This window comes from Penicillium concentricum, assembly GCF_028827145.1.
Source record: "Penicillium concentricum strain IBT 3081 chromosome Unknown utg000003l_segment0_segment0, whole genome shotgun sequence".
NCBI classification, from domain to species: domain Eukaryota; kingdom Fungi; phylum Ascomycota; class Eurotiomycetes; order Eurotiales; family Aspergillaceae; genus Penicillium; species Penicillium concentricum.
In genome coordinates this window covers 1,312,471-1,338,727 of record NW_026622756.1, presented here as the reverse complement: position 1 = coordinate 1,338,727, position 26,257 = coordinate 1,312,471, and the positions used below count along the sequence as shown (strand labels likewise).

At 49.6% G+C, this 26,257-nt stretch overlaps 10 protein-coding genes across 10 annotated transcripts; 3 read left to right on the top strand and 7 right to left on the bottom strand.

Moving 5' to 3' along the window:
• Positions 1-167: 167 nt before the first annotated feature.
• N7517_008339 (mediator of RNA polymerase II transcription subunit 11) lies at positions 168-768 on the top strand (the record flags this gene model as incomplete). Its single annotated transcript, XM_056726069.1, has 2 exons — positions 168-248; positions 304-768. 2 exons carry the CDS (start codon positions 168-170, stop codon positions 766-768), a joined length of 546 nt encoding a protein of 181 aa, XP_056576920.1.
• Positions 769-1,045: 277 nt separating this feature from the next.
• Positions 1,046-2,255, bottom strand: cap2 (F-actin-capping protein subunit beta; the record flags this gene model as incomplete). Its single annotated transcript, XM_056726068.1, has 5 exons — positions 1,046-1,119; positions 1,174-1,221; positions 1,292-1,561; positions 1,631-2,010; positions 2,152-2,255. 5 exons carry the CDS (start codon positions 2,253-2,255, stop codon positions 1,046-1,048), a joined length of 876 nt encoding a protein of 291 aa, XP_056576919.1.
• A 269-nt stretch (positions 2,256-2,524) lies between these two features.
• Positions 2,525-3,223, bottom strand: N7517_008337 (HD domain-containing protein; the record flags this gene model as incomplete). The annotated part of the gene is made up of 1 exon (XM_056726067.1): positions 2,525-3,223. One exon carries the CDS (start codon positions 3,221-3,223, stop codon positions 2,525-2,527), a length of 699 nt encoding a protein of 232 aa, XP_056576918.1.
• Positions 3,224-3,855: 632 nt separating this feature from the next.
• On the bottom strand, positions 3,856-4,552 carry N7517_008336 (uncharacterized protein; the record flags this gene model as incomplete). The annotated part of the gene is made up of 3 exons (XM_056726066.1): positions 3,856-4,028; positions 4,087-4,371; positions 4,435-4,552. The coding sequence occupies 3 exons, from the start codon at positions 4,550-4,552 to the stop codon at positions 3,856-3,858; spliced, it is 576 nt and encodes a 191-aa protein (XP_056576917.1).
• Positions 4,553-5,443: 891 nt separating this feature from the next.
• On the top strand, positions 5,444-8,772 carry mph1 (3'-5' DNA helicase; the record flags this gene model as incomplete). Its single annotated transcript, XM_056726065.1, has 2 exons — positions 5,444-5,724; positions 5,763-8,772. The coding sequence occupies 2 exons, from the start codon at positions 5,444-5,446 to the stop codon at positions 8,770-8,772; spliced, it is 3,291 nt and encodes a 1,096-aa protein (XP_056576916.1).
• Positions 8,773-10,357: 1,585 nt separating this feature from the next.
• Positions 10,358-13,717, bottom strand: N7517_008334 (uncharacterized protein; the record flags this gene model as incomplete). Its single annotated transcript, XM_056726064.1, has 1 exon — positions 10,358-13,717. One exon carries the CDS (start codon positions 13,715-13,717, stop codon positions 10,358-10,360), a length of 3,360 nt encoding a protein of 1,119 aa, XP_056576915.1.
• Positions 13,718-14,944: 1,227 nt separating this feature from the next.
• N7517_008333 (dolichol phosphate-mannose biosynthesis regulatory protein) lies at positions 14,945-15,320 on the bottom strand (the record flags this gene model as incomplete). Its single annotated transcript, XM_056726063.1, has 3 exons — positions 14,945-15,130; positions 15,186-15,266; positions 15,318-15,320. The coding sequence occupies 3 exons, from the start codon at positions 15,318-15,320 to the stop codon at positions 14,945-14,947; spliced, it is 270 nt and encodes an 89-aa protein (XP_056576914.1).
• A 270-nt stretch (positions 15,321-15,590) lies between these two features.
• Positions 15,591-18,146, top strand: N7517_008332 (pre-mRNA-splicing factor CWC22; the record flags this gene model as incomplete). The annotated part of the gene is made up of 1 exon (XM_056726062.1): positions 15,591-18,146. One exon carries the CDS (start codon positions 15,591-15,593, stop codon positions 18,144-18,146), a length of 2,556 nt encoding a protein of 851 aa, XP_056576913.1.
• A 376-nt stretch (positions 18,147-18,522) lies between these two features.
• N7517_008331 (putative MYND domain protein) lies at positions 18,523-20,208 on the bottom strand (the record flags this gene model as incomplete). The annotated part of the gene is made up of 1 exon (XM_056726061.1): positions 18,523-20,208. One exon carries the CDS (start codon positions 20,206-20,208, stop codon positions 18,523-18,525), a length of 1,686 nt encoding a protein of 561 aa, XP_056576912.1.
• A 2,338-nt stretch (positions 20,209-22,546) lies between these two features.
• On the bottom strand, positions 22,547-26,001 carry N7517_008330 (WD repeat-containing protein; the record flags this gene model as incomplete). Its single annotated transcript, XM_056726060.1, has 5 exons — positions 22,547-22,555; positions 22,612-22,728; positions 22,786-23,042; positions 23,092-25,745; positions 25,844-26,001. 5 exons carry the CDS (start codon positions 25,999-26,001, stop codon positions 22,547-22,549), a joined length of 3,195 nt encoding a protein of 1,064 aa, XP_056576911.1.
• Between the last annotated feature and the right edge of the window lie 256 nt (positions 26,002-26,257).

Sequence of the window (26,257 nt, the reverse complement as noted above, 5' to 3'; positions counted from 1 at the left end):
ACCGCTTATTAAGATCCGTTCCTTACTTCCGGCACGTGATGTTAACCAGCAAGCTTCCCAATCTCCATTGCGATCTACATCTCTTGTTCTTCACTAAAAATTCAAGTGAAATTAATTCTCACAGACACAGCTATCTCGCTTCTTTATACAGCTTTGAACCAGTCAACATGGGTGAAAATGTGCCCCCGCAAGAGCTACCTATCTTTACATCTGCCGATCGTATTCGACAGCTAAATGACATGGACAAGGTACTACGCTGAATTCAATCTACGCAGGCAATATTTGCTAATTGCTCTCCATCAGGATGTTACCAAACTTCTTCATTCTGCAGGTCTCGCGATCCAAGCCTTGACCAACGCCAAACCGGACTCCTCTTCCGTTGCACCAGATGGATCACTCGATTCACACAAAACGCGGTTCAAAGAAGCGAGCGCGAAATACTTCGCGCTTCTATCCTCGGCCGATGTTACTCTCCGCCGCCAGATCTACTCGCTAGAGGAATCATCTCTCGTTGGACCCGAGAAAGGCTCGCGCGCAGGGGACACAAAAGCTGGAGCCAGGAACGAAGGAGTCGCAGGAGCTAAATCGCGAGCTCCAAACTCACTGGATATCAGTCGGCTCAATACCCGGAAGGATACTGTTGGGAAAGATAAGGAGGCTGAGTTATGGGCGGCTGCTCGGAAATTCGTCGAGCAGACGCAGAAGCCTTCCGAGAAAAGCAAGAATTTCAGGATAGCGAATGAACCGGAGGACATGCAGGTGGATTGAACGATAAGTTATCAGTTCATCCGACGAGAGCGGTTGAGTTTGCTTCATGCGTTTATGATACCCCGGGCTATCTGCTGCCATTGATTGAAATTACGAATGTAATGAGCCCCATTGGAAGATGATACATATATACACATACCTACAAATACCAGACGCAAAATGTGTATGGACCAGTCTTCAAGCATGTTCACAGAACTAGCTATACAAAACGAAAACGCAACGACAGGTATAGTTCATCGGCCTAGCCGAGCAGGATATTTGTCGGAACTGTAAATGACTACTTCTGCATGGACATGATCATTTCCCGCTGGGTTTCCCGGTCTCTGTTCGCATCAGACAATGGGCCCAAGCCTAGGTTCATATTAGCATATTGCAGCGGCATGGAAATCATGTGAATCTACTTACTTCGGAGCTCGCCGACGACATCCTTCGCCTTGCCGAAGTAAACCTCCTCTGTATATGAAAGTCCAGGTCAGCATAAAATCCTCAGACCGTTAAATGGCGACGAGAGATAGGAACATACGCAAGAGATTTCGCATCTTCAACTCCATATCCTCCACCAGCCTGCCTACATTGGCGACATGGCTAGCATCCGACTCCACAGGCATATCGACCTCCACCTGGCGAGTCATGTTCCCGCTGAGGTCCATATCACCAAGAGCCTCAGTTTTGTTGGCTAGGTGGAGGATAACGGTACTAGTGAGTTTGTAGTGGGACATGCGAGCGCGGTCGGTGGCCTCGAAAACGTGGATGCTGTCCCATTCGCCGGAGCTCTGAGAACCCGGGGTGACACCTAATCAAAAGAAACAGTTAGTCGCAATCTAACCCATAAAAAGTAATCCGCAGCCGGTCCATAACGCACCCTTCTTCAGTAGAATCACGCCGGCAAATCCATCATCCAAATCCCAGAAATACACACTCCCCACGCCTCCCTCATAGTACAGCTCGCGGTAAACATCGAATGACTCGTTGGCGGCAACCTCGAGCTTGCGCACTCGCTCACTGGGCACGGTACCATCCTCAAGCGGAGGATCAAACTCATTGCTCCATGGTGACCGGTAGCTATCGCCGTCGCGGTTGTAGTCACAGAGCAGATAGTCGCGGTTGGTCTGCGGGCAGCGGCGAATCTCCAGGGGCTGGTCAACGGAGGAGAGGAGGTCTTCGGTGAGTTCGGGGACAATTGTAGTGATGGCTTGCAAGTTGGTCTTGGTGTCCCGGGGGTTCAGGCGCCGAAGCAGGTCGCTGTAGATGGGGTGGTCAGCTCGCTTGTCTCCGAGTGCATGACGCGGGGTTGCGTCGGGGTCTGGGATTGTTATGGCGGTTATCATGGTTGGGGGGCAAATGGGTCTGTAGTGTCATATGGGTTTGAGACAGGATACTCACAGCGCGCTGTCAAATTGTGCATCAGCCATGGTTGCGAAGGTTGGTTGTATATCTGTTGCTGAACGAATGGCGGTGTTGATCTTGGGCGGATGAGGTGCGTGCATATTTGGGACTGCTTGCGTGGCAGTACATGATATCTATATCAAACGCGATATGTCAACTTCGATAGCATCCATAAGAAGAAATATATAGTTTCAGACATTTGTATCCGAACTTTGTTTCTTTCATGATCTTGGATTCTTAATTTAGCGTATATAATATGCCCGCTATTTGCAATATTTGACAAGAGTGTTCAGCATGCACATGCCAAAGCCGTCTCTGGCAGTGTAAAAAGAAATCAATATAGAGTTGACGCTGTGCATGAAAGCCTCTCTTAATTAGAACCAGAAACGAGGCTCATCTCCTCCTCCCACCACCCCGCAAAGACATTCAACCTCTCCGTCCGTACCCTAGCCATCTCCCTCCCTGTAGCCGTCTTCATCATACCCTCCAGCCTAACCAACTTGTCCCCAAAATGCTCAATGGAATTATCCATTTCCCATTTCCCATCAACGCAATACTTCTTCCCTACAGCTCCAAGGAAGGTGAAACATCTGCCAATTCCAATAGCCCCGATAGCATCAAGTCGATCGGCGTCCTGGACAATCCCAAGCTCGACAAACCCATCCTCATCGACCATCCTCCGAATCAACGCCGGATCCTTGCATTCAGTCGTATAAGAAACATGTGACACGATCGTCTGCACTCGGGATGCGAGCTCTGGCGTCGCACCCCGCGCAAGGAGTGCATGCTGCACCATCGTCGTTGGGTCGAGTTCTTCGCCTGAATCCATCTTGGATAGGTACTTTCTGTCACCGATGTCATGCAACAGCGCTGCGAGTTTGACAACAGCCCCGTTGTATTGAGTTGTCGGGTGCAGTGCCCGCTCTGCTTCCAGGATCTTGTTGGCGAGCGCTCCCACTCTGTGGACGTGTGCTGGGTTATGCGATGGGTCGTGTCCTGACATGCAGTCTGTCACGAAATCAGACATCTCGCTGAAGAGCGCTTGAAATTCTTGGCTGGTATCATCCATTGTGGGTCGTCTGGTCCGGTTGATGGTGGATTGTTTTTTTTTTGTTGATTCGACGGTACAGACTAAACGGCAGCCAAGACCTATGCTAATAGTGCAAGTTGGATTTTTATACTGTGTTTTTGTGGTTTTTGTGTCCTTGGTGATCAGCAGTATGTATATTTTGAAGAAAACGCCGGATTTTCCCCCGCAGTTAACAAGATTTGGCGGTGAATAGCACTCGACTCATTTTCTAGCGTCAACTTAAAGCCATCGAGATAGCCCGGGGTGCATATTGCAATTTTACGTTGTATGAACCTGCGTTTCGGTGGAATTGTGGAAACCGCCTCATCTTTACTGAAGCCATAGACATGCCCCTATATTGTACATACGGGGTGCCAACTCTGCGGGACTGATCTGCAACGAAATAATTGTGGCTAGGGCCAATATATGGTTGTTAGCACTATACAAGATCTTGATTGGATATGAAAGAAAAAAACAAAGGCTTCAAATTGATATCCAATACACTATGACACAGAACAAAGCAAAATTATGTTACAAGGCTAACAGGGCTACCCCATAGATCCAGATCTGGGACAGTCCATACGACCATGTCAAATTACACGGAAGTAGACCGAAGACCGAATCAAATCTTCTCACAGAGCAAAGGCAGCAACAATCAGGCCGAAGAGACCAGCAGCGGAGGCACCGAGCTTAACATTGGGAGCGGCGTTAGTGGTCTGCTGCGAGAAGCCCGAGGTGCTGGTAGCAGTGCCGGAGGAGGAAGTGCCATCGTTGCTGCTGTTGTTGTTGTCATTGTTGCCGGAAGCTGAAGGCAGATGTTAGCAAAGTTCTGTATCGGAAACAAAAAAAGCATGCGGACATACACTTGGAATCAGTGCTCGACGAGTCGGAGCTGGTCTGTGTGGCAGTGCTGTCGGTACCAGTGGAAGTGCCGGATGAGTGGGTTGCAGTTGCACCGCTGCCATTGCCACCCCAGAAGTGCGAGCTGTAGCAGGACTGCTCACAGTCGGCGTACTTCTGGGTGTCGGCCGGGGAGCCAGTGCCCTGAGGGCAGGAAGAGACACAGTCATTGGTGTCATTTGCCTGGTTATCGCTGGGGCAGGGGACCTTGTAGCACTTTGCGGTACAGCAGATATCCGTGGCTTCGCCTAGAGTTGAAGTTGCATTAGTATCAAGCTAAGGACGAGAGATCGTGATAATGGGTATCTTACAGCTCTTGGCGCACTCAGCCTCGGGAGTAGTGGTAATGGTTGAAGGGTTCGCGGTGGTGGTGTCTGCGGCAGCGGCGAAAGCCAACAAGGTCGAGAGAGCAAGGATGCTGAACTTCATGTTGATAAAAAAGGTATCACAGAATGATCAAATCAATGAAGGGAAAGGGCTCTTGTAAGTAGCGACAGTGTATTGTAGTAAAGAGTGACAGATTTAGAGAAGGAGAAGAGCAGACAGCGAAGTATTAAATATGATTGATAAAAAGCCCACAAAGCAAACGGACGTGCTTGGCCCTGGAAGTTTGCCTCAACCCAAATCCTAGGGACAAAAACAGGCACAATGCAGATCCCCATTCGTGGTCTCAAATTTAATGGTCATTGAAGCGGTTTAGTTCCACGGACCAAGTCCATCTAGATGATACACGGCGATCACCCTACTTCCCCGGACAAGCATATTGTGCAGGGCAATCTCCCCCTTAGAAAGGGGGTTTCTGCCTTGTCGCACATTGAGACCATCGGGGTTAGTAGACCTGTCAAATTGTATAATATTGATTGACTCCGGGCATTAGCGTGTGAGTAAGGGACCAATCTATTTTTTTTGCAGGAGTATGTTGCCATTTCTATTGGCCCTCGGAGCTCGGCAGGGCCTTGAAAGTCACAAAAGACAACCTTCAGGCTGTAGTACGGAGTACATTGGACGCCATCATGGGGCTACTGTTTGTCAGGTGCAATATCAAAATAGAATCGAGGTTTTATAAGGGGCGACGGGACTAGACACATGTTCAATGTGATAGAGAAGTATACAATTTGAATTCTTCAAGCACCTCTGTACGGAGTAGGTGCTTCGTAATTCGTCTAGGCTTGGCCATTTGAGAGATGAAGTACATTCAAAGATTCGGTGGTAGATAAAGCTCTAGTGCAAACTATACAAACACAACCCCATCACCTGACTACGTGACGCGACGCGATACGATTGTACATACAATGGCAATGCCTCTCAACTATCCGCGCGATGTCAACAGATTCCGAGTCGGATTACTTCGATGATGACGACTTCGTAGTCCCTGGGACCCCGGATGGGCCCTCACATCCCGCAAAACGTCGCCGCGTTCGAAATCGTGGGAAAGAGCGCGAAGGTCAGGATGACGGTTCTTCGATCGACTCGTTCTCTGATATGGAGGACGACGAGTTACCCTCCCGGCGCCGAGAATCATCTATTGGCTTTGAACAATACCACGACCGCCCCAAAACTAAGAGCTGTGTCCTGAAGCAAGCCAGTGTCCAAAATGACATGTTCGTCACACAACTCACACAACCCTCCTCAAGTCCAGAACGAATACGCGGTCCTCGATGGCAGAAGCCTGTTGCAAAACCCCTCCGCCAAAATTCGAAACTAGAGAACAAGAGGGTGGTTGTGGACAGGAGAATAATAATTCCCATGATACCGATGAGGAGTTTATGGCCGCTATCGCAGCTTCATTGGATTCATTTGAGGAGGAGAAAACAACCAGAGCGGTAATTCAACCGCTGAGTTTATCAAACAATACTGCTCCGGGGAAGCTTGCCCCGCCGGCGAAGACAAACACGCATGTTTTAGCGGATGTCCCGTTTGAGCTGGAGGACATACCTGAAGGTGCATTTGATTCTTCGCCATCATTATCACCAGTAGGGCGACCAGTCCAGCCTGCAGCTTCGCAATTTAGTCAAACCCGAGGCCCAATTCGACAACCAAATCTCAGACAGAGCACATTATTCGGCATGGTTGCTCCAAACCCTGAGGCCTTGATACAGCGCCAACAAGATCGGGGCCCGTCAGAGAAAACTGAACCACCGACCCAACACAAACTTGTCAAAGATACTTTGGATACGTGGGTATACCCCACAAATTTGGGCAAAACCAGAGATTACCAGTTCAACATCACTCAGGCAGGCCTGTTTCATAATCTACTCGTGGCCTTGCCAACGGGTCTGGGAAAGACATTCATAGCGGCCACAATTATGCTCAACTGGTTTCGCTGGACGAAAGATTCGCAAATCATTTTTGTAGCACCAACGAAACCCTTGGTTTCGCAACAGGTATCGGCATGTTTGGATATTGCCGGAATCCCACGCTCGGAGTCGACCATGCTCACTGGTGGAGCATCACCGGGTATTCGCGCCGAAGAGTGGAAATCAAAGCGGGTGTTTTTCATGACACCCCAAACACTGATCAATGACCTGAAGACCGGAATTGCCGATCCTAAGCGAGTGGTGTTGTTGGTCGTCGATGAAGCTCATCGCGCAACGGGTGCGTATGCATATGTGGAGGTGGTCAAATTCCTTCGACGTTTCAACAACAGTTTCCGCGTTCTCGCACTCACAGCAACGCCGGGCTCAACAGTTGAATCAGTGCAGGCGGTTATTGATGGTCTGGACATAGCACGTGTCGAAATCCGTACGGAGAATTCGATCGACATTCGCGAGTATGTTCACGCTCGCAATATCGAAATTGAAACATTTGAGAATTCAGATGAAATGGTTTTCTGTATGGATCTCATGTCTGCGGCCTTGCAGCCCTTGCTTGACCAACTCCGTACCCTAAACGCCTACTGGGGACGTGACCCCATGGGGCTGACTGCATACGGTCTCACAGTGGCGAGGCAACAGTGGATGCAGTCCGACGCTGGCCGGAATGCCAATTTCGGCTTGAAAGGCAAAGTCAACTCCATTTTCACTGTTCTTGCTAGCTTGGCCCATGCTATTGATCTTCTTAAGTACCATGGCATCGTGCCATTCTATCGCCATGTCATCCATTTCAAATCAAGCTCCGAGGGACAGAAAGGTGGAGGTGGCAAATACCAAAAGCAAGTTGTGCAGGATGATAGTTTCAAGAAACTGCTTAACCATATTGAACCATGGAGTAAGAATCCAGAATTCATTGGCCATCCGAAATTGGAATATCTCAAGTCAGTGATTTTGAATCACTTTATGGACAGGGGTGAAGGGAAAGAGTTGCCTGATGGCACTAGTCAGCCTGCGACTCGTGTCATGATCTTTGTGCATTTCCGTGACAGTGCCGAAGAGGTCACGAGAGTGCTCAAGAGATACGAGCCCATGATTCGGCCTCATGTTTTTGTGGGTCAATCAAGCGCTAAAGGCTCTGAAGGCATGGACCAGAAAACACAGCTCAGAATCATTGAGGATTTCAAGAAAGGTACATACAACACGATCGTTGCTACCTCTATTGGCGAGGAAGGATTAGATATTGGAGAGGTCGATCTGATCGTGTGCTACGACTCGTCGGCTTCACCCATTCGCATGCTGCAGCGCATGGGTCGAACTGGCCGTAAGCGGGCCGGTAACATCACCCTGCTATTGATGAAAGGCAAAGAAGAAGACTCCTACATCAAAGCCAAAGATAACTACGAAAAGATGCAGCAAATGATTGCTTGTGGCTCTCGATTCACGTTTCACGACGATCGTTCTGCACGCATTTTACCCGTGGGCGTCCGTCCAGTGCCTGATAAACGACAAATCGATATACCCCCGGAGAACTCGCAGCAAGGACTGCTTGAGCCAAAACGTAAAGGGCGAGCACCGAAGCGACCTGCCAAGGTCTTCCACATGCCCGATGATGTGGAGACAGGCTTTACTCGAGCCTCGACTTTGGCTGGCGACAAACCACAGAAGAAGAAAGCCACTGCGCCCAAAAAGGCAGCAACTCCCAAAAAGAGACCCCGGTCCCCCACACCCGAGCCCGTGGATGTTCCATCGATCGAGGACGTTGTTCTTAGCACAAGTGAGCAAAACGATCTTGAAAATCATTATCAGAACATCGGTGCCACTTCCCCGCAATTCATCCGGTTCCCTCGCAACGACGCCTTTCCACGCTTGCAGCTTATTGAAAGACCCACGAAGAACGTCAAACATGGGTCTCTCACGCAACGTATGGTAAAAGCCTTGCAGAAGATGCATGAGGCCGGTCCTGACTGTGATAATCGATTCAAACGGATTCTGGCCCGTGAGCCCCTTTCGTCAGACGAGTCCAGTCAACCGTCCCGGGGAGATTCAACTAAGAAACCTCGACGGAGCCAAAAGCCCTTGAAAACACCGTCTAAGAAGACTACTCGACGAGCTTCTACCAAGGCCACTGCAATCCCCGCTGGCGGGGAGGTTGTTTCTTTGTTGTCCCCAGAGCGTGAACCCAAGCAGAAGACCGATCCCTTTGCCTTTATGGATGATGACTTCGGTGATGATGGCTCGGATTTTGAACTGATGGATGCTAGCCTTTTGTTTAGTAGTGGATCTAAACCTAAGGGTCGAAAACCCAACAGACCGATTATTGAAGATAGAGATGAATGATGTAATAGAGACAGGCGTTGGATGCTATTTGGATATGGTTCTTGTCACATTCGAACGTATGAATGCCATTGGATTACAATTGAATCGAATTCTAATTGGAATATTAAAAAACTCCCTTCATGTGCACTGCCTGGTACGTACTGTAGACATCAACGCCTCACCTCTTTCTCGTTAGCTGCGCCCCAATGAGGCGCTTAGTCGGGGGCTTATGCAGCATATGAGATTTGATTTGTGACTGAATTTCACAGCCACAGCATTAACCGCATTCGCGTTAGCAATGATAATTGATCCCCCCCTCCAGGTGTCCGGGGTTTCAGTTCGCACCGTACTCGGCCCAAAACACGACCCAATACCTACCTAGTAGGGCTGGTACGCAGCGCATTGGGCCGGGTAGCTCTTTTGACCGTATAATAATGAACCCTGGTTATTACTTTGAGGTCATTTTCGTCCTGCTTGTATTTTCCCATAGTAAAATTTGACCTACCTCAACGTCGGCTTTTTATTCTATATATAATTCAAGTATCATACGAATCGCCGGCCGCTTAAGTCTTATGTGGTCTTTTTAGATAGTCTTAGATATTACTTTTAGACGGCGTCTTCTAATATATTTTCTCCCCCGTTTTAGTTTTATAGGTAGGTAGAAAGCCGAAAAAGACGGGAAAAGAATATATAGATGACTTATTTAAGCGTAGAATCTAAGTGTGGGATTTAAAGTAAACAAAGTTAAGAAGTATCAAGAAATGAGGCATCGCTAATTAGAGGATAAAGAATTTAATCATCGATAGTTCGATTATCGAGAATCAGAATCAGAATTTGAACTTTTATAGAGAATTGGTGTGACATTTGTGTATCAGATGTAGAAAATACTCATATTAGACAGCATACAGGCAGAATCTGTCATGGCGCACTGGCGGTTGGAGACTGCCGTATTAGATACCTTGAGACGAAGATACTTCTTTATTAGATAAGATTTCTTTAGTATATAAGAAGTAAATAACCTTAGAATGCGTGTTCCAGGAGTTCGCCCTATATCTCCAAGTAGATAATTATATCACTTCTCAATGACATCCACCGATGTGTACATGGAATAAAATATATGTTTTTGGTGCTTTGTAGCTATCTGTTTCTTGATTGTATTCCATTCTAGCTTAGGGCTTGTTGAAAGGGTACATACCACTCCCGGCATAAAAAAGAGACCAACCTGGCTGTAAATCATCGCCGAGCCTCCCATCTATCAGAACATAAAAACTCCAAAAACGTTCTGGGCTGGATCTGGGTATTTGGATATTTGTGTTTGTGTGAACGATATCAAACGGGTAACGTGGATTCAAGAGCAAAGAAATCATGCCGAAAACAAACCCACCTCGAGAGAAAGATAGATAATATGGGTTTATGCATGTGTAGTATGTAGAAAGTCATAGCGAAATAGAATCGAAAGGAGAGGGGATCTCGGGAGGAAAAGGGAAGAAAGAGCACCAGACTCCATTTGCGATCAGCGACGCCACGTGAGCATAAGTTCTAAATCAATGCAAAGAGTGAGTGTAGAGCAAAACGAATAAGACAGAAAAAGGGAATGTTGAGTCGGTCAGACGCGGTCCCGAGCAAAGTCAAGCACCTCGCAATCATCCTCGAAGAAACCGTCATCGGCTTTCAGGGGAGTGGAGTGTCTCTTCTTGCGGCGGGTGGTAATAACAACTTCCTCCACATTGCCAGTGCTGTTTCCGAGAGTGATGAGGTTTTCTATATCTCCGCCTGCCCCAAGCGAATGTCCATGGATGACAGCGTTCTCATCTTCGTCATCGCCGTGGTCATCGCTGGAGCTGTTGAAGGGCCTCAAGTGCACTTTCACCAGGGGGATATCATTGCCGAAAACCCATTGTCCACTCGGCTCACTTGCATCGCTGCCAGAGGAGAAAACACTCAAACCAACCCGCTGGTCAGTGTGGAACGGCTGGTATGGGGTGTTTGTCTCGATCTCGGCCTGCGAGAGAGGCTGGCAGAGCGATCTTGCAGCATTAGATGGCTGAGAGCTGACTGAAGGAAGAACAAGTGAGGCATGAACTACTAGGTCTGGATCAAAAGTAGATAAGGGAGCTGGCCCACAAGGACCTTGGAGATTGGCAGGTAGCTTGACCTGGGACTCCTTACCGCCGATAACAGAGTGAGGCTGTCGGTTCTTGTGGCCGGATACAGTGGCACGCTTGAGGCGGTACATCTTGAAGTACCCACCATCCACGACGCCCAAGAATATGAGGCCTTTGCTGCAAATCCAGGTCACCCGAGAAGGTGCAGGGTCTCGAGCTAGTCCTGGCAAGTGTAGACGGTTCTCCCCGACATGGCGCAGAGTATTGACAGTGCCCGTTGCCGCGCCCATTGACTTGCTCAGGCCTGCAGCGACAACCTTCCCGCTCTTAACACTGGCAGCAGAAGGTAACGCAAATCCGCTCATATTGGGAAATGCAGCGCCCGTGGACGGGACGCGACCGCGCACAGCAGAGAAGAATGGCTGCGTTTTACCGCCAACTAACTTCATGGCCGCTGACAACGGATTTCCACCAGCAGCTTGACTGGTCACCTCATCTACCATGGGGTCCATAGCCAGCGGCTTATTTGCAGTAGGCTTCGCACGGCGGAATGGGGGCCATTGAAATGCGCTTCGAGGTAAATCGAAAACATGGACGGTGCCTTTACGTGTGATGACAGCCAATCTCTCACCCACTGGCGCCGTCCATATCACATCAACGATACTAGATGTAGTCAACCGTGCGTATCTAGCAATCTGGCGCACATTGGGATTCTGTCCCGTCTGGTCATCGGCCATAAAAGCCATGGACCGACAGTGCTTGAGTTGCATGAGATCCCACACGTATTGCACATCGCCCTTCTTGCTCGCCGTGAACAGCATCAAGCCGTTTGGAGAAAGGGACAAGAAACTGCAACCATTAGGAACATGGAACGTCGAGACTGGGTGGATAAACACATTTCGTATATCAGTGCCGTCTTCAAATCGTCTCAGATCAATGATGGATACAGTGTCAGGTTCTGTGGCTGATGTTTGTGTATCCTGAGCATGGGTTGGAGGGAATAATCCATACCCCTGCGTCTGAGGGTCCAGCCCCTGAGGTGGCCGACGTGGAGAGGTACCGGCTGTTTGCTGGGTGTTCCAATAGTTATTCCAGGCCTGCATTCCCTGATCGCCCATCCAGCGGGCGCCTCTGACGAGTTCTTGGGTAACACCTCTTGCCATTTTGTCGAAGAAACTTTCCCCTTCTCCCACGTCTGTGGCACACGACAACGAGGGAATAGCAGGAGGACTGCGAGATTCAATGCCCGGAACCTTGCCGAGAATCAAATTCGAAGGAACAGTGCCCTGGATTGATCCTCTGTATGACGAGGATGGCGGAGCAAATGCAAGCCACCTTCCTTGTGCAGCTAAGATGGGCCTTTCCAGGGCAGAAGAGCCATGAGGAGAGTCGGCGCTACTCCCCTCTGGATCAGTTGTAGAACTTGAAGAGGTCGAGTAACGCCGGGTTTCTTTGGACTGGACCCCAGTCCATGTCTTACCCAGACACTGGTATGCAGTTGTTTCCGGGGATAGGACATGTCTATAAACATAAACTTCCCCGCTGACCCCGGACGCTAAGATAATGTAAGCACCGGCTGTGAAGAGCTTCAATTTTCCCACAGGCGAGGGTGCAAAGGACGGGAGACCAGGAAGATTTTCCAGGCATTGCACAGGCTTGCTTGCAAACAGGGTGGAAACATGTTCACCGGTCCGGAAAGAGTAAACTTCAACTCGGGTTTGGTAGAACTGGATGTCGTCTCTCCGTTTATCGTTAGAGTGACCGCGAATGGTGGAAGGGGGGATTTCATTTGCGTCCGATGTTGCAGACGAGATTCGACCTTCCTCCTCGTGCGGCGGCAACGGGCCATGAACAATGACAGCAACATGCGGCCGGGACGATGCGAATGGGTCGCTCGACGGGTGGGCAGACAAGAGTTTTGCCTCGATTACACGACTATTTAAGCCAGTAATCTGCCCCACGAGTCGAGTTCGGCGATCTTCGATGGCGAGGATCTCCACGGTGCCATCTGTCCCAACCAGCAGGACGTTCATTCCTGTCCGCGAGCCTTTAGATGATAAGCTAGGCAACGTATCAAAACTACAGAATGAATAATTTCCGTCGGTGGGCAATCGATTCTGAGTCGGAAGAATATCGATGTCTGGTGCTCCGAAGAAATGTGCTTGAGGAAGATGAGGGGGAGGCGCGTGATTGCTCATTGGGCTTCCGTAAGAGTGACTCTTTCTTCTGTCCACAGACTGTTGCCTCGAGTTCAAACTACTTCGGTAGCCATTACCATAGCTAGATGGTAAAGTTCGAGTGTGGGGAGATGCCGAGGAAGGATGACTGAAGCCAGTCCTTTCTTGAATCGTTGGAAAGTTCAAAGGCGATGCACTAGGCAGTGATGCACTTGGTATATCCCCATCCATAAGATCGGTGGGGGGGCTCTTTCCATACGGCACCGATTGCGCCCAGGTATCGGTGCGGCTTGTGAGGTCGTCACCTGCTGGCTCGAGGGAATCGAGAACATCCAGAACAGGTGACGTGATAGATGGGTTTACATGTTCAATAAGAGGTGGGGGGTCTGGGGAGGAGAGGGGCTCCTCTGGTGGGGCAGATGGTTGGATGCTATCCATACAATCTGGCGTTAATGTTGCGCATTCATCAGAAACCAGGCAATCACCGGTTAATACATACATATCATCCGGTGGGTTTTCAGTTATTGCCCTGGTCACCTTGCTTTTCTTTCCCTTCTTCTTTTTGCCTTTCGGACTTGGTTCATGCTCTGGTATGGTCCGGTTCAGGTCCGGGGCGAAGGAACTATCGTCTTCGGGCAAACGGCTGTTCTGGAGGATGAGATCGTCCGATGCGGCCGGGAGCATTCAAATAGATGATGCCTCAGTGAGAGGCGATAGAGAAGCAACAGAGTGAAGCCGCTCTCAGGACCGTATTGGTGGTCTGAGAACGGATATGCAGGATCGCTCTGTTCGAGATCCTAACTGGAAACCGGGACCTTGGGTATCACTAAAGATGATAGCTTTCATAGAATCAATCAAGTGATCACACATCATAGCATGAAGCTGGGAATGCATACCTGGACAATATTCAAGATACGTGGTGAACGTAGACACCACGGAAAAGCGTATCTAGAGCGGAGATCACTCTAGACACGCGGGGAAGCTTTGATAGATAAGCACAACAAAGTAACAGCTATAATTTCAAGCTGTAAAGAGATCTCCAAAATGACTTGTATACACAAGTTCTAAGGTGAAAGGTAAGATGAGTCAAGGAAGAAGGATGATGTTATGGTACGCGATAAGAGAAGAGGGGGGGGGAGAGCTGACCCCAGGTCACCAGTCAGGTACGGGGCTATTAGGGTAGTATAATAAGGGATGTAATAGGGTGTAATAGGAGGACTGAGTCAGACGGAATAACTTGAAAGTGTCATTCTTAATGAAAGCATGATCTGATTCTCCGTTACTTATCTTTGTTCTCTTATTCTCTCCAATCCCGACTCTACAATGTACCTTGTGGCCTGTATGAGGGGAAATATTGTCAAACTATGCAAACACCGATAAGGCCCTCTTAGTCACATCTTGCGGTCTATTCCGATGTCTCTACCTAGATACCTCGTCATTACTTGCTGATTTAAACCTCCTTGCATGCTTTTGACATGCTATGAAGTCAATAGCCGAGTTCAGCCGTCTCCTCCGCCATTCCTGATTTGTTTTTTTTGGTCAATAAAGTTGGCTCATTGAAGGTGGCTGGCGTCATCGCCCCAGCCGAGGTCATGGGATTTTTGCGGCATGGAAGATGACGACTCTGGGCTTTGACATTTGGCCGGGAAATTCAGGCTCTTTTTTTTGGTGCCAACTACGGGGTAATTTCCGTCCATATATTCCACATATATGGCCGCATTATCCGCCACTATTCTTCCGGGCCATGTCCGAAGTATATCCAGCGTGAAAGTGTTTGGAAGGCGCTCAATATAACAAAAATTAATTAACTTGAGATGTGTTTTGATAGCCACTGAGGTTCGGAACGGTTGATGGTACAGAGTGCTGTCACGGAGGATTGCACCTCTCTCCTGGTATGATGCCCACGGTCGCTTAGGTCTTCTTCTTGGTCGCGGCCTTGGCCTTGGCTGCCTTCTTCTTGTTGCTGTTGATCATCACAATCCCAATGAAGGTGCCTACCACGGCAGAACCCAAAAGTGTGAGGATGACGGGGATGCGGATAGCCCAAACACGGGGTGGGAAGATGTCGTGGAGGGGGTGGCCGGCGTCGACGAAGGGCTGCAGGACAAACATCAGTATAAAATAAAACAAACATGATCATCAATTAGCATACCATCAATAGGGTCCACGCAGTGTAGTAAAGAAATATCGCAGTCGCGACCAAAAGCATGACGGATCCGACGAGTTGGCCCAGCTAAAGCACAGTCAGCGAGGTATGTTCATTGGATAGGACTGGATAATTTACCATTCTGATAAAGAGCGGTGGTTTAAAGAAAAAAGAAATATGAAGGAACGTCGATGAATCCTGGGCTAGACAGAACTACTAGGAATCTCAGGAGCTCCCGTTGTTCCTAGTTGGCCTCTGGTCACCCTTGGTCACGTGCACCGCGCTAGAGCTTTCTCCTGCTGCGTCCTTGAATTACCTTGTAACCTCAGTCCAGCTGAGATTCGCAACCACCGTCCCTCCGGTGTAAATTAAACCTTCTCTCGACTCCGGAGGACTCTCTACCCATTGAAAATGTCCGATTCGGATGTTCTCCAGTCTGCGGTGCGCGTGCCCACGCCTCCCCCGGGCGCGTCGTACTCACCAGCCGCAGCCTCTCGCAAACGCTCACCTCCCTCTCGTTCCCCCTCTCCAAATCGTCGCCGATCGCCTCCCGGTGATTCCGTTCGAGAAGGTTCCGATGTGCCAAAGGTCGATGCAGAACATGTGGACGACAGAGAACGGCAACTCGCTGAACGTCTTCGCGAACATGAGAAGCGCGAAGCGGCGCGCAAGCCAATGACCGAGGAACAAAAACAGGCATCAGCAAAGGCAGAATACGAAAAGCTGCTCAATATGCGATCCGGTGGCACTTACATCCCTCCGGCCCGACTCCGTGCGTTACAGGCGCAAATTACGGATAAGACGAGCAAAGAATACCAGCGCATGGCATGGGAAGCTTTGAAGAAGTCGATCAATGGTCTTATCAACAAAATCAACGTTTCCAACATCAAGTTCATTGTTCCGGAGCTCTTTGCGGAGAACTTGGTAAGGGGCCGAGGATTATTCTGTCGGTCGATTATGAAGGCGCAGGCGGCTAGTTTGCCCTTCACTCCAATCTACGCAGCGATGGCGTCTATCGTCAACACCAAACTTCCGCAGGTTGGTGATTTGTTGCTTGCCCGGTTGGTTGTCCAATTCCGCAAGGCCTTCAAGCGAAATGATAAGGCGGTCTGCATTTCCTCTACAACTTTCATTGCGCATCTCTGCAATCAACAAGTCGCCCACGAGATGCTGGCAGCTCAGATCCTTTTACTTCTTTTGCACAAGCCAACGGACGACAGTGTGGAGATTGCTGTGGGTCTCACTCGCGAAGTTGGTCAGCATCTAGAGGAGATGAACGCTCCTATCGCCCTCGCCGTATTCGACCAGTTCCGAAACATTCTGCACGAGGCCGATATTGATAAGCGTGTGCAATATATGATCGAAGTGCTCTTCCAGGTGCGCAAGGATCGGTACAAGGACAACCCAGCAATTAAGGAGGAGCTGGACCTAGTGGAAGAGGAAGATCAGATCACACACCGTGCCGGCTTGGATGACGAGCTAGAAACTCAGGACACTCTCAACATCTTCAAGTACGACCCGGAGTGGGAGGAACACGAGGAAGCTTATAAGAAATTGAAGGCCGAGATCTTGGGCGAGGAGAGTGACGAGGATAATGAGGATGGGTCAGATGAAAGCGAAGAGGAAGAATCCGATACGGAAGAAGTACAGATGGATATCAAGGATCAGAGTAATACTGATCTGGTCAACCTTCGACGAACAATCTACCTCACAATCATGTCCAGTATTGATTTCGAAGAATGTTGCCACAAGCTGATGAAGATCAACCTGCCGGTCGGGTTGGAGCATGAACTTCCATCCATGGTCATTGAGTGTTGCTCCCAGGAACGGACATACTCCAAATTCTATGGCCTGATCGGAGAGCGATTCGCCAAGATCAACCGACTCTGGTCAGACCTGTTTGAGGCTGCCTTTGCCAAATACTACGATACCATCCATCGTTACGAAACAAACAAACTGCGCAACATTGCCCAGTTCTTCGGCCATCTCCTCAGCAACGATGCGATTGGTTGGCATGTCTTGTCTGTGGTTCATCTTAACGAAGAGGAGACCACATCCAGCAGCCGTATCTTCATCAAAATCCTGTTCCAAAACCTCGCAGAGAACCTCGGTCTGCCTGGACTGCAGGCCCGCTTCAGGGATGAGATCCTGCGACCAAGCTTCGAGGGTCTCTTCCCGACAGAAAACCCACGCCACACTAGGTTCTCTGTCAACTACTTCACCAGTATCGGTATGGGTGTATTGACCGAGGACATGCGTGAGAACCTCAAAAACCTTCCCCGTCCCACAGTGCCTGCTTTGCCTGCACGGGCCTCTCGATCTCTCTCGCGCACCCCATCTGATCGATCCCGTTCGATGTGCTCAACATGCACTGGATCTCCCCACTCCCGCCGTTCCCGGTCACCTTCGTACTCCCGCTCTCCATCTAGAGATCGTGGCCGCTCCTACTCTCGCTCTATCACTCCCTCTTCCCGGGGCCGAAGCTACACACCTTCACGCTCTCGGTCCCCCGTCCGTCGCCGTCGTGACACATCAGTCAGTCGGTCCCGGACTCCCGCAGGACGATCCCGATCACGATCCGTCTCCCGCACGCCGGCTAAGCGCAGTCGAGCACGTTCCCGCTCCTATGACTCGAGAAGCCCAAGTCGCAGTCCTTACCGACCTCGTCGCTCGGTCACTCGGTCTGTCACACCGCCACGCCGAGGCCAAAGCCCTCCCAGCCGGAGAAACCGCAGCTACTCCAGATCAATTTCCCGGTCTGTCTCACCTGCACCTCGTCGTGAGCCCGCGCCCAAAAGTGCGACGTCCAGAAGCGCAAAACGATATTCGTCTGAATCTGTGTCGCCCCCTCCCCGCCGACGACGTGGGGCTGCAGACTCTGTCTCGCGCTCCCGCTCGCCTACTCCTAAGCGTCGGGCAGAATCACGGGGTCGAAGCTCTTCGCGGACACCACCTCGGCGCAGATAAAACGGGAACCTCTGATGCTTTGATCCCGACCTGGGGATTGGCTGAAAGGTCCGTATGTTACTGTTGATAATGAAATAGTGCGTATTTGGAGCGAAAATACGACGTTGTACTTGTTTTATTCGGTCTGGTGCCAGGAATTTGAAACTTATGGGGATTCATTAGGAGCAAATCAATCATTCATGGTGTCTCCACGGTTTTCGGAATTCCATTTCCTCGATGTTAAAATAAACACGTTCAAATAGACTATATTGTATCCCCCGTGTAATAAGTATTTGATTTCTAGGAGTCATTGGCAACATTATCATTGAATGTAGTAAAAAGGGTATCTTATCATGATCTATCAAGTCGATCTATACACCAACCCATAAATACAAACCTACTCAACCTCCCCAGCCTCCCAAACACACCTATCACACAAACAAGTCCCACCCAAAGCCCCAGCAGCCCACTCCCTCCTCTTCTGAACCGGCAACCCAATATCACAATAATGATTCAAGATCTCCGAATCCTTCGCAATACCCCCAGCCCTGAGCTCCTTCATCTCAGTCCCGCGCGACCAAACAGCCGTCTCATCATCTCTCCGAGCACGGAAATTAATTTCACTACTCCATTCCCATGTCACATTAGGATCACACGAATGATTCGCAAGACACCACAACGGATGAACAGCGCACAACTCCGGACCTCCATCCCAAGTCGACAGTCGACCTGACGCCGTGCCGCGGAACTTAGCAAACAGCGTATTTAGAACCCATGTATCGTAGCGGTAGAGCTCGGCGTAGGGATCCAGACCCATTTCGTCGAGAAAACGCTCCGGCTGCAGGACATTAAGCTGGAACGAGAAGGGGAGAGTGGCGGTGTCGTCTGTAGTCGGGATTGTCTCTGCTTCCGCGGACACAGACTCAATATCGAAATCGTGGAAATCGCCCCAGATGTATTTCACCTCGGGCAGGTCGAGCGCGTGCTTGTCCTGTGTGGCGGACATGGCGAGCGCTCTGCCCAGCAGAAGAAGATACAGGTAATCGGCCTTATCCTTGGGATCGGCGACATCCTTCCCGATAGAGTCTAGACCATCCTCGAGACCACAGATCGCGTCGTGGTATACCTCTTGCGCGGTATCGTGGCATTTCTGACTGCAGAAGATGATATCTACGCATCCGCCCTCACAGGCAACGGGAGGCTCGGCGGCAGAGAGTTCTGGGAGCGGGGCGTTGCATGCGTCGCAGAGATCGTCGTGGAGACGGTTGGTTGCTGTGAGCAGTGATGACTCGCTGAGGATGATCTCGTCTGGGGCGATATCTTCTTTTGCGAAGAGGCCTAGCTGTACGGAGACTTCCATGCTGGAGTCGTCGTCGTCTGCTGAAGCGTGTAGTACTGGCAAAGCCACTGCGCGGACTTCACACTTTGGCGCGATGACCGCTAGTCGCTCGTTGAGCATGTTGAGAGTCTCTGGTGAGCGGCGATCAGGCTCATGCTCGTTCCAGGGATAGAGGACACGGCGGGCGAAGCCTTGTCCGGGGAGGACGCTGGGGTTGATTGAGTCCAGGTCGATATTTTCGGTTTCAGAACCAGTGCGAGATTTGTAAATTTGCTTCACGCGATCCAGTTGTGCGTTCAGGGCAGTTACTGAGGCTGTTGCGGATCTCTTTTCGAGAAGGGCTAGCCCGCGCACGCCGAACTCGAATGCGTCGCGGTAGCAGCCGCAGCGGACGAGACTGCGTACTAGAAGGACATATACTTGGTCAATGATGGCATCGTATTCCTCTTGGGTGATTGGCACAGTGCTGTCGTCTTCGTCTTCATCGTCTGATTCCTCCGCTGCTTTCTCGGGAGCCTGCTGGGAAGGGTCTATCTTCCGTCTGGCATGGAACTCGCACTCATCTGGGTCAACCACCGACTCTAGTAGTGCCAGCGCACGGTATGCATCTGCGGAGGCGAGATCGGGAAATCCCAGCTTTTCATACTGAAGACCTCGTTCAAGGTGGAGGTGGGGGTTGTGAGGGTCTGCATAGAGCCTGGTGGTTGTCTCATTCCGGGCTTGGAGCACTTGTGATTGAGACATGATGTGTGATGTGTTTACTCTTCTTGTTTCCAAGGATGTAACAAGTTTCCATACACTTTTTTGTCTTTGGCAGCCAAAAACGCAGTATAGAATCGATATCAAGATGTGATATCAGGTTGGGAGATGTGGGGTGGTAGAGAGAGATCAAGCTGTAGACTTCAGCAGCTGAATCTAGAGCATTGACACAATATCAATTGATCTTTGACTTTTATAAATGAAGTTTGTGATCTGCCCCTCTGTAGATCGACGATATTCGTGCGGGCAAGTTCTTTTTATCGCAAAAATTTCTACGATAAGGATGGTCACGTGAATATATAGTTCTCTCCATTTGAGGTTGTCCATGGGACTACTAATCTTGATTAAAGGTAAAAATCTCGTTAAATCTGGAGATAGAAGGAAGAGTTGGATATACATTAGGAGGTAAGTAGAGTAGTATGAAGATATTTGGTAATCTATTACCACCCTGTAGGTATAGCCTGCCGTAGGAATATGGTCTCTTCGTACATCATCATCGCCCGTACTTAACTTTCCGATTGAGTCTTTCGGCAATTTTGACCTAGAATCATGTAAGTAAAGCTCTATTAATATATTGACATTTCCATGCTTTTCACCTGGGCAATGTTGTAAGATTATCAAACTTACCTAAAAACACAACGTGCAGCAGCTCCCGAGACCCGAGACCATTTCTTTCGAGGAGTGCTCTTCTCGTACCCAGGCACCTTTAGTTCACCATCTGCTGTCGTATAGCAACTCCAGAGTCTGCAATGCCAACAAGATTCGGATTCTTTGATCATCAAGAACAGAACATTTCCATTCTGTGCTGCCCGTCATTCTGTCAGGCATACAGACAACTGGATTGGCCCTGGCGAAGACATTTGATTGAGTGTTCTAGCTGGAAAGACTAATTAAGTACCCGGGACAACATTCCAGAATTGTCGATTGACGTAATCCTCATTTCGTGCAAGTGTTAACAGGTCGATGATTCCACCAAACACGCAGAGGACACCTTGTGGCAAAACCTTCTCTCGTCGGACTCTTAGGACAAGCCGAGAAAAGCGCAGGCTTGTATCCATTCATTGTCGCCCAAGGCTATCCGAAGGATTGTCCTTAGCCTCGATTGCTTTGTGTCATCAAACAAGCCAAAGGCGGCTGGAAGCATATGTCACGGTACCGGAAGCAGTCGGCCTCATCATTTTGGGGTCGTCAATTGCAACAAATTTTCGAGGGGTTTATGGCAACTAGCAGGAGTGAGACTGTATATGGGGTTTGGGGGATGAAATGGACGGGACGTCTTGGATATTTATCGAGAGGCTGTTGCAATCTTTTCAGCTAGTTAAGTCGTACTGCATTTCTGAGTTCTTCGTTGCGCAAGGACACACCTGTTTGTATGATCCGTTGATAAGAGCGCATCCGTTTTGATTGTTCTTCCAATCCCCGTAGAGGCACTTCAAGTGCATCATCACACATATGGTAGATATTTGCGGTTCAAACACCTCGCCCAGCATTGAATCGTGTCTTAGTGTTTGTCTTTGCCGCTTGGGTACAACAAGTGGCTCTGCTTTGTGGTGGAAATCGTGATATCAAAATGGATGTATCTAGACACTCGGAAGCGGCTAGAAACTCCCAAAGCTATAACGACATCCACCACCCCTAGGAGGATATCTTTAACGCACGTAAGGAAAGCGAGCGTGTCTACCCGTAGAGACGGATATCGAGGCGGGAAGGGCAAATAGCGACTCGAGAATAGTTAGTAAAGAGGTACGCAGTATATGGAGGTTCACTTACCATCACTAAAGGCTAACGGTCGGCACTTCCAACTGCAGCTTGTTTCCCTCAATTTTCATGCTCACTAGATCCTTCTGAGGCAGCGAAAATACTCAGTATCTAGCGCATGATAGGTGTTTGCGCGTAGACTTTTGTTCTCGATTTGCTGCGCTGACAGAGCGCTGATGATTGGGCCACGGCGACTGAAGGCATACAATGAGGGTTCCATTTTGAAGGTTACTTCCCATTCTTCCACAGTGATCGTCGGTCATGATGAACTCGACTTCACTGACAGGGTTTCCCATATGTCGAAGATAGATGATTTTCTGTTATAGGAGTGGGAAAATATAAGAATTGGTGTCAGGTCGATGTGCTGGGTGGTTGGGGGGAGGGTGTTTTGGAAGTGTTTGACTTTATAAAGGGAAGGTACTTAAATATGTAAAATATATAGATTGGAGGAAGCACCTGAATTAAAAAGCGTTGCTATAACAATAAATGTATGCTATGGAACATCTTTTTGCTTTTTGACACTGTGCAATCCAGCTCTGGAGATATCCAGACCTCCGTTCATCCTTTACATCACCTATCGATTTATTAGTATCATTTCCACAAATCAGCAGGAGATCTAGATAGACACACCGAGCAATTATCATCAATAACAATAGTGCGATGTTCACCAGGAGAAGCAATATCATCAATTCCAACCCCAAGGCCGCCACCCCTCAGGTTGGTAGCCAGGCGCTCGAGCATACTCCGCTTTATGTACTAGTCAGTGAAAAGAGCTAGATAACGATCGAGGGGTATATAATGTACAGTTATGTGTGCCTCGCTCATACCGCCACGACGTTCAACATCGTTTTGGCTCATGATGCGGTAGCTTTCATGGACTCGCTTTCGGCTCTCGAGACCGCCTATCCTGGAGAGTGTTCGACCAAACTGGTTGGATGGATTGTCGGGATCGAGGATGTTCACACCATTACGAGCATCTTCTTGAGCATTCTGGTCTGGCGAAAAAATTTTGATGGTCTTGTCAATTCCCGAAGCGGCGATCATTGGTTCATAGGGATGACCTAAATTACAGTGTTAGCGTTTATCTTTCTGACCAATGATGGAAATTACCTTGAACGACATTGACAACCTCAGTATCACCTTCTAGGATGTTGACCAGATTCGATGTTTTGCGGTCCCAGATGAATATATTACCAGAATCACAGCCGCTGACCACGTACTCATCATTCAGCCCGAAATAGTTGACATCCTTGACGGTCCTGACGTTGCAGTGGCCGCGATAGCTTCGCATATGAGGTACACAGGGAACATTGCGCTCGAGATTTTTATGTCGCGCCTTTCGAATGGCATATCTCCGGGAGATAATGTCATCGGAATCAGAATCCTCGCCATCTTCATCCAAAGATGAATCCATGGGCCAGCCATCAAGATCTTCATCGTCAGTTGATTCCTCTGCCTGACTACCATCGCTCTCGTCCTCATCTGAATCAACGTCGCCATTGTCCAACGATGTTGCATTAGCTTGGGAGCTTTCAGGCCGAGGATTATCCTGCCTGGCAACAGAACCACCAGCCCTGATGAGTTCAATGCGTCGGATTCGTTCTTCCTCCTCATTGGGATCGATATCAGTCTGGTTTCTCTCTTCATCTGAGTCACCCTCAGACTCGTGCACTGTGGCGTGAAGTCCACCGAAAGCATCGTTGACAAATTTGTAGTTCACTTCCTTACCCGTCTCCATCAGGATTCCTCTGCCCACTCGCAAAATCCAGAACCTCTTCGCAGAGGCACGGTCGAGAGAGCGGATTTGTGAGGTAGGATTAGAAACACGGCGCCTATCGAACCTAGCAGCCGAGCCCCCGAGATCTTCCAAGGGCAATTTGACAGCATTCCCAAACGCAGTCACGGCAGCTCGTTGGGTTTGGAACAGGATGCGCGTACTGTCATGCTCGAATCTGTTGGCATCCACATTCACAATCGGAGTGTCACGAGCCAATTCCATAATATAGGGCACTAAGATGGTTTCGATGGCATCCTCGTCGGATTCATCTGGGATTGGGAAACGGCCATGTAGTCGTCGAGGGGCATTGCGGCGTTGAAATCCCTCTAGAAGACGCTGCCTGCCGCCCTGCAGCCAGAGAAGAATCGCTCGGAGAAATTCGTAGCCAAACTGAGCTGCTGGATCAATGGGGTCATCCTCACCCGGCGCAGGCTTGATCATCTCGAAGCTTGATTCTTCTGGATCTTGCGGTTGACCTGCTAAAGCATGAGCAAGTGTGCCAGCAGCTTGGACAAATCTCCACGACGATTGGCGATTGCGACGAAGCGATTGCTGGAAATTAACGGTCTCTCGTGATGGGTTCATGGGATAGCTCCATTCGCGCATGACATCGGCCATTTGTGGAAGAAGCGTAGACGCCATTTCCAGGGCGGATGCAAAGGATCTCGAGTACGATTCAGGTCCACCGTCTTCAGACCCTGCGGCCTCCCGAACTGTCGTTTCTAGGGAGAAGAGTGTCTTTCGAAGTGTTACCAATCCTTTTGCAATCTGCATGCTCAGTCGCTGGGCATCATTCAGCACAGAATACCGAGCCTGCTCAAGCAAATTCTCGGGGGTGGTGCCTATGTCACTATCTGAGACTGTGGGGAATGGAACATCCTCTGCCTCGCCATTCTCATATTGGATCCTGACAGTATCTGGCTCTGCTGAGCGAAGGCGAGACTGGTGTCGGCCGCCGCTTTCCTGCGATGAAGGCGTCGCGGGCTTCTTGCGCTTCCGGCTCCGTGAACTGCGACGAGGCTGTCCATTCTTCCCTTTGATGGTGGATTTATCGCCCGCCTGGGTCTCTCGGGCATCTGGGCTGCGAATCAAATCGAAACTGTAAATGTGATCACCAGACCAGCTAACAACTATCTCATTGGGGTTTGCATCACTGATTTTACAAGCAGTGATGTGTCCATCATCAAGATATTTCATATGGTGCTTGCCGCCCGGTGCGAATCTTCGCACGCATCGCGTCGCCTTGCTCATTTCCTCGTCAGCAGAGCTGCCAGCGCTTGGGGTAGACCTGCTGCCCGTTGCAGCGGAGGTGTCCTGGCCAAGCATCCGCCTGTCATGCAAAAAGCAGTGGACATGCGCACCACCCAATGCAATATAATGCGGCTGACTTGGCGAGCAAGAGATTGTATTGAGGTCCAAGCTGTATTGCTTATAGGAGATTAAAGGGGGTGGAACATTAGAGTCATCATGTTCCGACTCATTTGCCATGAAGCCCTGGCCACCCCGTGGTGGAGGGTATGCGCTAGATGGTAGTCGCAGATCCCATTGGCGAACTTCACCATCCTCGGAGCAAGTGAGAAAGAGGAACGGCGACGATTCGGTGACAATGCGCTTTACGCGATCGGAGTGACTCCGATACACTCTGGCGTTGGTATTCCCGTCACTCAGATACCGTGCGCCGCTAAAGAACTCATTATACCGTCGCCTCCGAGTGGAAGCCGCAAATGCGGAAGTGGCGGCATCATTTCTACTCCCAGCTGAGTATTCGATATCGAAGACGCGAACCTGCGAGTCGCCGGCGCATGTAACCAAAGTCCCATCATTCGAGTGTGGCATAAACTTCACGGAGAAGATGTTAGCTCTGTGGCCGGTGAAAACGGTGGTGTTGAGCGCGAATGGAGCACTGGAGGAGTCGGGTTGGTAGGAGTAGATATTGAGGTGCTTATCATCAGAGCCGGACGCCAGGAGACGCCCTGAACTTGACCAACTGCGAGACCGTTAGCATGATAAGCATTATAAATGGCGGAAGTGTTGGCCAGTCGATAAAACGACGTACTTCAGCCTAGGTAGAAGCTTTAAACGTACCTGAGGGCATTGACACATCCAGTGTGCCCACCGAGTTCATTCACAATGTCAAGATCATTGACCCATTCCTTGGATCCATAAATTCCCCGAAGCCCAGCATACCGCAACGATTCCCCGCATTCCCGGCGCCAAAGGCGATCGTAGATCGAGTTTTTCATGATCACTGAATCAGGTGGGCGAGAAAGTTGGAATTCTTCGCTAGGTACGGTCGGCGATCATCTCGAAAGGCACTGGGCAGGTGGATACTGTCTCTTTGCGGATGACTTTTATCTGTCAAAACGGAAGCTACCGTGGATGACGTCAAGAAGAGAGATGAGAGATGGCTTTTTCATCACCCCGGATAAAGCAACTCATGAGATATTTGTATGCCGTATAAGGTATAAAGAGGCAAGTGGCAATAAAGTGAGAAAGACA